General features: G+C 43.5%; 1 protein-coding gene across 1 annotated transcript; it reads right to left on the bottom strand.

Annotated features, from left to right (window-relative positions):
• Nucleotides 1-224: 224 nt before the first annotated feature.
• Nucleotides 225-5,299, bottom strand: LOC125943560 (uncharacterized). The gene is made up of 4 exons (XM_049662962.1): nt 5,149-5,299; nt 3,350-3,399; nt 1,728-1,933; nt 225-372 (listed from the first exon to the last, which is right to left on the bottom strand). The coding sequence occupies exons 1-4, from the start codon at nt 5,288-5,290 to the stop codon at nt 225-227; spliced, it is 546 nt and encodes a 181-aa protein (XP_049518919.1). The 5' UTR covers nt 5,291-5,299.
• Between the last annotated feature and the right edge of the window lie 5,478 nt (nt 5,300-10,777).

Raw genomic sequence — 10,777 nt, 5'->3', positions numbered from 1 at the left:
CCGTAAAACAACTCTATTGGTAGTAGTTGAATGACAACGTGAGGCCATGACCTCATTAATAGATCTTCTTTCGTCGGAAATTGTAACGAATACGGACTTATATTTCATACATTGCCCTTGAAGAAGGTACGGACAATGAACATCATGTGTAGAAAGGATCTTCCACTCTGCAGATTGGGATGGTAAACGTTTACACACTTCCGAGCAGTTCAGCGAAATGAATTTTAGCGAAAGGCAAGGGTCCTGCTTACGGTGGACATCGACTGCAAGAAAGTTTTCACGGCCCCAACGTATACTGCGAATTGCTTGTTGTGTCGAAGTGAGGACTGCTTCAGCTCGAAGATGCTGGCGAGCATCAGCATGGCGCCCAATCTGGAATAGGGAATGAACGACAGGGCTGTGCGTCAATTTATTACGATGCCAGAAACACTCCGCAGTTTTTATAACGTAGAAACCAACTTAAACGATGACACTGTGCTCTTACGCTATTGCAAAATGCGAATGAAAATTTTCCGAGAAAACTGCTAAACCCGAGTTTTATCAAACGTTTCACTATAACCGAGCGTAGTCCTTATATACTGTCCGTTATCTCTCACGTATGTTCCAATATGCTGCGCCTATAAGTTCATGTATGTTTTGCCTTTGCACGAAATCTATCCAACACCCGCCGCGGTGGCTTAGCGGCTATTGTGTTGCGCTACTAAGCACGAGGTCGCGGGATCAAATCCCGGCCGCGGCGACCGCATTTGGATTGGGGGCGAAATGCGAAAACGCCCGTGTACCATGCATTGGGTGCACGTTAAAAACCCCTGGTGGTCGAAATTAATGCGGTGTCCCCCGCTATGGGAGTGCCTCATAATCAAATCGTGGTTTTGGCACGTAGAACCCCAGAATTTAATTAATTAAATCTATCGAAAATTTTGCAAACACTTCACTATATATGGTGCAATTCATTTGCTAGACCCAAGTCTTATCAAATGCTTCACTATATCTGAGCTTAGTACTTATATACTGTCCGTTATCTCTGACGTGTGTTTCTGTATGCTGAGAAGGCTGTACTACAGCGGTTCCACTCCGTACAATGCGGCTGTGCCTCTTCGATACCGACTCAAAACAGACAACACAGTGTAGGTTTCACAAGGGTGTACACATCACCATTATGTCAGTTATTCTTGGCACATGCAACGTGGATTATCGTGTGTGCAATCATCATCATCATCATCATCATCATCATCATCATCATCATCATCATGACCACATAAGTCTCTCCTAGCTAGCTATATCAAACTACGCCTGTCATGTGCCAGCTGACACCATCTTATGCCATAAAATTTCCTAAATAATCCCACCTAGTTCCCTGCTGTCCCCGACTACGCTTCCCTTCTCTTGGCAGACATTCTGTAAATAGACCACCACTTTATTACATGTCCTGTCCAATTCCATTTCTTCTTCAGCGTCAACTAGAATATCGGCTACACAGCTTTTTGCTGTGGAATCCATGCCGCTGTTTTCCTGTATTTTAACGTTATGCTTATCATTTTTACATGAACGCGTGCCATCAGCTTAGATTAAAATGCAAACAGGAAAACACAGAAGTGGGAACATATGAGGAGTGATCACTTCATATTGCGATATTCAAAGATGCACAGCCGGTTTATACGTGTGGAGTCCCGTCGAAGCTTGCTGAAGACATTATAGTCTTGGTCGCGTTTCGATTTTATACTCACAGGATGCAAGCCAGTACAACAATGTAGGCAGCCGTGTACACCTGTAGTATGCAGCGCATGTTCTCGTTTAGGTCCTGCGTTCGATCCCCTCCACACATGCGGCGTCGGCGCATCTGTGGGTAGAGCACACTGCCTACGATTCCAGCGGCGAAGAATATCATGCCCAGAGCGTAGAGCAGAGCTACCTGGGGCTCGTAGCGAACGTACTGTGGGTTGAAAGAGAACAAAGAAGCGCAAAAATGGTACTTTATCTCTATAGAATGCCTTTCACCTGCAAAACTGAAATATAGAAAAAGAAAACATGTTTCTGGGCATTTTTTTTTCTAGGTGCATTTCATGGAACGGTCATTTTTCTGTGCGAGAACCTTTGTTTTGATGAGGCTAACGATAACAAGCTTACGGGCAAACAGGGGACGATGCTGAGCTCGTATATGTATATATATCAATGCCTATTGGTGTTGCAGAGACGAGTCAAGCGTACGTATGCTGCGATACGGTGTTGGATACGGAAGTTTGAAATGATTAATGATAATGATAGTTGGCGAAAGATGCGGTGAGGTACCTCTATTCTGAGGCTGCCGTCGGCAAAAATGAACGAAAGTAAATGTTCGTTTGGCAACTCGGTACCTGTACTTTGACGTTGTGGTCAATTTGCGATGAGAAACAAGGAAGCGGGAAACGCAGATCACGGGTTAGTTGAGGATTTGTCAAGCAAGTTATATGAAGAAATAAATGGGTGATATTCATTTTTTAATACGTTTGGCCGATCAATGCAACGTTTGATGGCAGAACGAAAATGATTGTATACAATAATACACACATACTGGTTTTGAATGCCTACGAATACAGAGAGTCCAGCGTATATTCTTGTTCTACAGCAAAGATTGAAGATAACGCAATCCATCAATTATAACGTCTTACACTTGCCAGCGTGGTACTTTGAATGTACGAGTTGTTGGTCTACAAGCAATTCATCAATGTTCCCAGAATTCTGCCATCCGGTTTAAGTGCACAACTTGTAAATGCGTCAGCATAGTATATAGGGTGTCCCAGCTAACATTATCTAAACTGTTCTACGAAAAAAAAAAATGATTTAGAACACGGTTCAAAATAAAATTACAAGATCTACGTTGTTCGGTCGTCAGGTCTCTGACGCTCAAACACCGAAGGTCTTATAATTGTATTTTAGACGGTGTTTTTAATAAAAATTTAAAAATCGTTGAGCAGCTTGGCTAAAGTTAGCCGGGACACATGGTATAGAATCAAACTGCCCTGGAATGACAGGCATTGCAGGCATATTTTAACGAGAGGTCACGGTGTGACGATGCTCGCGGCAGTCTGTGTATAGACATGATCAGACGTGATATGCACCTATAGTAAGCAAGGCTGTTCGCTGAAATACCCCCCTCCCCCTTTCACACACACACAAAAGAAAGGCAAAAAAATGAAGCCTTTTACATTCAGCGTGCCATTCTTCCTTCTTTTTTTACATGTCTTAACAGTAAGACACTTGGACGTCATGTTTGCTATCCGGTAAGATTCGCAAACGAAAATACAAAAAAGCGTATTTTCTAGCGGCACAGAGGAACTAACCATTTTCGGACATTGCGGCCCCAACTTACCAGATCCATCGATTCAATGAAGTCGGCCACACTGACTTTCTTAAGGAAGGCTGCAGAGCCAAAAGAAAGAAAAAGAAAGAAAGAAGAAGCGAAGGTTGCTACTCAAGAAGACACCACCAAACAACTTTTTCATTATATCTATAGGTCTTAGTCTGATATGGAATAAAGTATTTTCTCTGTCTCTCTCTCTTTCATTATTCTCACGAGCTAATAAAAATGCGACAATAGAATAAATTTCAGCAGAACATTTATTTGTTGCTCCGCTCAGAGCTGTTTATTCTGCCTGGCTTCGCTCAGGCCGTGAAAGGAAATGTTTAATGACACGCGCGCAATTAAACGTATGCGCTCCAAACTTAACACTGAAGCCCTCAAACTGAAACGTACAGACATAAAAATATGTATGTGATATCAGCAAGCAATTGATAAAGTTTCCGCATCAACTCCGCGTTAGTTGTACGCGGATAATACGAAGAAACATGCTTACGGGGTGATCATTTTTAAATTTACCGTAATTTTATAAAAATTCCTGTGGCAGATAGGGAATGATTCTTGTCCTTGAGCAGGAACATTTGATGAGGCGGAAATTGCTAACACGACCAAGTGAAGATCTTCCTAATTAATTACTTTACTGCACATACTGCAAATTACGCATTGTAGGAGTTTACAAGCCGTATACACGTGGAATAGAATTTCTTGAATCTCCAGCATGACACCAGTTTGGAGACATGCGCCATCACATGCACACGCACACGCACGCATGAACACGCACACGCGCGCGCATTAACTTTTAGATTTCTTAACAGTCATCCATCGAAAAAAAAAAAGACATTACACGATCTGATTATGAGGCATGCCGTGCCGGGGACTCCGGATTAATTTTGACCGACCGTGGTTTTTGAACGTGCACCTAAATTAATGTACATGAGCATTTTGACATTCCACGCCATCGAAATACAGCCTCCGTGTCCGGGATCAACCCCGTGACCTGGAGCCCAGCAGTGCAACGCCAGAGCATCGCTACTGCGGTGGGCAAACGTCTATTGAAGCTGCGCTGACTGAACACAAATTCGTGCCCTTAAGCGCACTTGTGCCTAGCTTATCGGACGCTTCATGAAACGCGATCTTTATGTCAAACAAGGACCAATACAATGAGAAACGTTCAGGGTCAGTTGCATTTGGTAGTGAAAGTACGCGTGAATGTAGTTGCGGAAAATGTTGATTGGAAAGTGTGAGAACGTGGAGACATTTCTTTCCACACGTTTTTTTTTTTCGAATACGTCTTTGCCATTCTAGTATCGCGCCTTCGTCAGTCACGGATTTCAAGAGATGCAGCATAACAGCAAAGCGAGGAATATCCGCCGTGGTTGCTTAGTGGCTATGGAGTTGGGCTGCTAAGCACGAGGTCGCGGGATCGAATCCCGGCCACGGCGGCCGCATTCCCATGGGGCCGAAATGCGAAAACACCCGTGTACTTAGATTTAGGTGCACGTTAAAGAACCCCGGGCGGTCGAAATTATTCCGGAGCACCCCACTACAGCGTGCCTCATAATCAGATCGTGGTTTTGGCACGTAAAACCCCATAATTTTTTTTAAAGCGAGGAAGGAGAGAAAAGAAGTAAGTAATCTGGGCCCGGTGTATAATATAACGATTTCTTTCACTCGAATATGGCCGACCTACTCCAGTGATAAGTGGGGGGAGCACCGCTTGGACCAGTGACGGAACGCGAAAAGGAATCGCATTCGAATGGAATCGTACGTTACACTAACCCCAGCTTTGCGATCTGTTCTAGGAAACTCACAGGCGTCGATGGGATCCGTTAGTATGAATTGTAGAAGCCAGTTGATGACGCTGTACCAACCGGTGAGCACCGACTCGTCCATAGACTGGCCCAGAATGCCCTTGTCATCCGTGGACGCGTCTTTAGGGCTCTTTCGACTCATCTTCGTAAGCGGTGTCTGCGAAAGAAATATGGCGTCGCACGTGATCGGTCTGTCTCTTGCCAGCAACTTCTTAGATCTTGCATCGTAACGGTAGCACCATATCTACACGCACTATCGCCAAGAAAGGCCCCAAAAGAAGGGAGTGATAAAAGACGTAAAGGGCTCGTCGTGGCCAGGCTTGGAGATTCAAAACAAATGAGCCCGCGGAGCGTCTCAACAACAGTGCCGACTATGTTCGTTGTGATTAACCTGCAATGCTAAATATATAAGACCTGCTCGCATTGAGAGAACAAAGTTATCCATGGTGCTCCACACACATTTTTTTTTTGCTCGCAGCCAGTGTTCAGGCGATGTAATCACAAAACTACCCACACTTATCATAGGGGATCAGCCGTACCCTTCCTTTTGTTTGGATAATTTTCCTTGAGGAAGATTATCCAAACAATGTTTTTAACCAGGCTGTCTGTCTGATTTCCCATAGATTATCTCGATATATGTTGGCGGAAATGATTCGATGTATAATTTTGACGGAAAACTCACTGGTGGCACTCCGCGCTTGCGTAAAAAGGTAGAGTCTGGTCTCTAGGAGGCAAGACTTCGGCAGGTCACCAAAAACCAGTCGTTCAACCGACGCTCCGAACGGGAATCAAGGCAGGTGACGAGGCGCGCGCCTTGGCAGTCTTCTACATCTTCTTCTATAGATGCAGATTCTTATGTGTTAATGGCACTCGCCCACTCTGGCGGTTCGACAAAAAATTTGGTAGCACAAGAATAAAAAAAAAAACATTCAAAATCTAATAAATAAATAAATAAATAAATAAATAAATAAATAAATAAATAAATAAATAAATAAATAAATAAATAAATAAATAAATAAATAAATAAATAAATAAATAATACAACTTGTAAAGGCGCAGCTTACATTCAAAAGAAACAAAAGATGAAAAGTACAAAGCAATAAAAATACAAGATTGAACTATATATGTTCTAGGCACATTCGCGCGAGTGTTTGGATTTGTTTTCTTTTTTTTTACCGTGAATTCATTTTTTGGAATTCATGAGCACGCAGGATGGCCTTGTTGTTAATATTTCCGGTGTTTCCTGATTAAGATGTCAGTCGTCGTTCAGCGGCTGTCCTTTGTACTCCTACCCTTGTCTATCGTCCCTTCTTGCGCTGTTTCAAAAATGAACGTTAGCCGACTCGACCAATTCTTCGCATATTGCATATAGCCCTCTCCCCGCCCCCTCCCCCCCCAAAAAAAAAGAAAGAAAAAAAGGAAAAGAAAGAAAAGCTTGTCAGTGAGCGTACTTGTATTACTTTCTATGTTACTCTCAGTGAGCGTACTCTCTATTTTTATCTCTTCTCCCCTTCTATTACGTTTAATCGGCTTAGTTTTCGTTGCCCTTTTCATCAGCACACAGTAGTCAGCCGGTATTTACACAGACTAACCTACCTATCTCGTTTATTTATTTTTCCTCCTCCTGTTCTGAGGATGCGAGACAATGATCGGCGAATGACCGCCGAATCCTGTACCTCTTTACCGCTTTTTACCGTGCACGTCCGCGTTTAGGCATAGTCGAAGCGTTAAAGAAACTGCCCTTGTCCAAATTTCGGTACGCATCAATCAATCAATCAATCAATCAATCAATCAATCAATCAATCAAGTGTAAAAATCTTGGCGAGTTGGATTACGTTCATGGTGTAGCAGGGCAAGGAGACCGGAATTTAATAGTGCTATAATCATGAAACACGATGATCAGCGTACACGAGAGATAGCGGAAGCATTTCATATTCGTAAGCACGCGCAGGTGTGCGTAAGTCAGTCCTGCATTTCTCTAACTAAATATGAATGTGCGTTTCTGGATAATATTTAATCGCATGTATTTGGTGTAGCGCTCTTGCCAAAGTAATTACTCATTGAATCCATTTTTCTTTCCTCTTCCATTTTAGTTTTGATGCAGTTGGCGTTGTGAAAATGCATTTCATCTCGACGCTTGCGTTGTTCCCTTTTTATTCCTGGCTGTGTCCACCGCTGCGCTGCTACGTCATGCTCCCTACTAACGTGTCCAATGTCACGATTGGTTTATATCTGCTCTTACGAAGTGTACTAGCACCAGAGCCGTTGTGAATACGGACTCATTATCCCTTACGACCACACACAAAAAATACTTATTGTTCATGAAATGAACCCTCAACTTAGCAAACTCCCTGACTCATCGTTGGTCGCAAGCGACTGATGGAACGGCTGCCCTGCGTGATCGAAGTATTGAAAGTCAAGGATCCAGTCTTGTTCAAGATAAAATTAAGCAATTTTTTTTCTTTCTAGGGCTGGGAGGTAGCGCCGACCGAAAAGAGCTGAGCTATTCACACAAGCGTCATGCACGAAAATCTTAGGTTCCGCTCCCATACGTTAAATAAAAAGGAAGAGGGTACGTATGGCGAACAAAACTTTCAGGCTTGGTTAGTTATGTCTTGAACCTCGCTATCGTCAGTTGGAAACTACTTTCGGTTTAAAATCTCATCGCCGGCGTGCCCACTTCTTTTGTGTGTGTGTGTGTAAATCTGTTCTCGCCCGTTTTATAATAGCTTAAATATTTTTTTTCTCGAATGATGCAGAACATTAGGGGTATTTTTGTAAGTCCGCGAGACTTCCGTTTTCCCCGTCTCTGGTCCTCGCGCAAGCAGCCACGGCTTTCGGTTATTCTATTTCCAGGCGCCTCCGGGTTTTATTACTTCATTATTTAACATTATTTCGGGGTTCAGTTTTCAGAGTCTCGCGAGTTTACAGACAGCGGAGGGGCGGGAAACTTCGGTCATTTCAATCTTGGCTCGTGCTTGGTTCGAGACTCGGAGCGCTCGCGTACAAAAGTTGGTCCAAGTTTTGAAGCATTAGAACTTGGCGTATATCCCGTCTCGTGGGCGTGTGTGTGCCGCTCCGTTGGGACGACGGGACAAGGAAACGTTCGCCGAGCGTCTGCTTGGCGTCCCCTATACCCGCCTGTGCTTTGTGTGGATGTCGCGCCGTCGAGAAAATTGCATCCGAGAGACGAGCGGATGGCGGCTGGATGGGGAGGCACGCGTCTCAGTTCACCGCCAAAGAGAGGGGCGTATAAAGAGCTTCGCATGCAAGTTATTTACGTTGGTGGCTTTTTCTATCTTTTCCTCTCTTTTTGTATTTGTTGTTTTCTTGCTAGTCTGTGTAGAAAATGGCACACAACCACTCACTGTATTTCTTTCTCTTTTTTTCTTTTTTTTAAGCTGAGAGCTGCGCAAGTATGAATAGCTTCTGTGACCCATAATCCAGCTCATATTGAAGGCTTCCTCACTAAGTTTGTTTTGCGGACTTCGTTCACACAAATAATTAAAATATTAACTGAATACGTAGTGTACAGAATGACGCATTTCTCTCATTTTCTTCCCGCCGTGTAGTATTTTATACTTTCGAAGTTTAAGCTTAGACGGTGGATATTTTGATTTGCCCGAAGAAAGTAGTTGAACTTGTCTGTCAACTGTATGACGCTGACAACAGTTAAGACAGACACCGACCACGAACGTTTATAAAAGAAAGATTTTTCGGTTCCTGCACGGGAGCTTTGTTCACAGTCAAGTGAAGGTGGAACTCGTCCAGTTGTGTTTGGTTTACCATGTTACGTAAGCAACGTGCGTAAAGGAGGGGAAAGTTGCCGTCACTGCGATAAAGTGTGTTCTCGGAGTTCTGGATTGTCAGGGATTCATGAAAAAGGCGAGAAGTCCGGTTCTTTTCCTTTTCCCTTATCCTTGCGTTGTACCAATATATTTCATGGTGATGTCGAAAAAATAGGTGCACACCAGTTGATGAGTGGGGGGTATAATTTATGGACGTGTTAGGAAAGGTCGAAAAACGGGTGCCGAATGCAAAAAAAGTTGCACTTCAGTGAAGATTCCCCGGCATGTGGCTTTCTGCCAGTGAGCGTAATAAAGCGATGCAATCAAGCTTAAGTTAGCTCGTTAGTATGACTTCCTTCAAAAAATCAGGGCGCATTACATCGTCTAACATAGTTTTCCCGCTATCACTCATTCTTGCACTTATGAATTCCGTTTGATGTCCAAATCAATACAATTTTTTATTGCGGGACATTATAGCAGTGATTTCGATTTACGGTCGTATTAGAGGAGTACGTGAAATCTTTGAAGACGTCTGGCGTGTTATAAAACATGCGTATAGGAGCATTTTAGCGCGCTGTGAATCCCGTCGGTATAAAGTGTACAAATGAAGGAGTCAACGTGGTAAGAAAAAAAAAATGACGTTAACTTGCGTTATTGCTCAGCGCAGATGCAGCTAAAGTTGTTTATATATTCGCTCGTAAAACCTTCAACAATGAGGCAGCCGTTAGAACCAACATTGTCGCTGCCCTATATAAGGGTGAACGGCCTTTGGAGAGTCACGGACGATATATTTTTTCTGACCTGTAGCAGTAAACGGCCATCGCGCTCCCTGCTACTATATCATTTATGGTACTATGTTATATTACTTCCTGCCTTCAGTCCTCGTAAACTTAGAATGACCAACGAATTCATCGACCAACATTTGTACCAACACATAACATAACAACTGTTGCCCCCGTCCTGTTGACGTTGCATGCAGCACAGCTCTAAACTGTCATAAAAGTTGAAGCTCTTATGCTCCGAGACGTTTCTTTCATTTCTTTATTGCCTTATATAAATCTTGGTTAAGCTAGTGTTATTGACTTGCAAAAAGGGCCAGATGACACTACGGAAGTATTACTGAAAAAGTGCCTCCCGAAAACAGTGAACAGAAGGTGGCGTAGGGGAAATCACAATACTGAAATGCCGGGTAACAAATAAAAAATAAATAAAATAAAAAATGGGGGTGGGGTCAGTGAAATGGGACTTGGCGAGGGTGGGTGTCCTTCGTAAAATGTGAACTCAATGCCTTGAAGTAGCAGAATCTACAAGAGGAAATGCACGGTTGACAAATCGGGAACGCGTCCCCTGGGAGAGGTAAGGGCAGTGAAAGAAACGAGCAACACGTCACCGTACCACCTTGAAGTACTCCACGGTCCGCCATTAGGCTCAACGAGATCGCCATCGAGCATACAATGAGGCCAACTGACAGACAATGCGATAGGTGTTCTCAAATGCGAGTAATATCTCAAAGCCAAATATACAGAAAAAAGAGAGAGAGAGAGAGAGACAGGCTGCAGAAAAAAAGAAATTGATACATTGATATATTTGCTTTTAAATCTTTTTTTCGCTCTCTGTGCCCTGCTGGTGTGTGTAGTCGTTATTTTGCGACTATTTTGATTCCTCGTGTTACACTACTATGCTCGGCTAACGACCCAAGATGGTAGGCTTGGAACTTTCCGCTTCGACGCTTCGCGCTGCAGATGCAAGCCCCGCATCTCTCGTGCCTAGCTTGGTCGCGACAGAAAGGGCGCCTTTAGCGATAAAGGTTTATTGTTCCCACTGTTGCAGTGCGCGTTGAC

The sequence above is a fragment of the Dermacentor silvarum genome, chromosome 2 (assembly GCF_013339745.2).
Source record: "Dermacentor silvarum isolate Dsil-2018 chromosome 2, BIME_Dsil_1.4, whole genome shotgun sequence".
Taxonomy (NCBI): Eukaryota; Metazoa; Arthropoda; class Arachnida; order Ixodida; family Ixodidae; genus Dermacentor; species Dermacentor silvarum.
Note: the sequence above shows the minus strand (reverse complement) of the source record. Positions and strands in the feature narration are given on the sequence as shown.

Coding starts and splice junctions, on each gene's coding strand:
- LOC125943560 (XM_049662962.1), bottom strand. CDS start 5,290: ATGAGTCGAAAGAGCCCTAAAGACGCGTCCACGGATGACAAGGGCATT. Junction 1,934..3,349: donor TCATTGAATCGATGGATCTG/GTAAGTTGGGGC, acceptor TTCAACCCACAG/TACGTTCGCTACGAGCCCCA. Junction 373..1,727: donor GTTGTACTGGCTTGCATCCT/GTGAGTATAAAA, acceptor TCCCTATTCCAG/ATTGGGCGCCATGCTGATGC.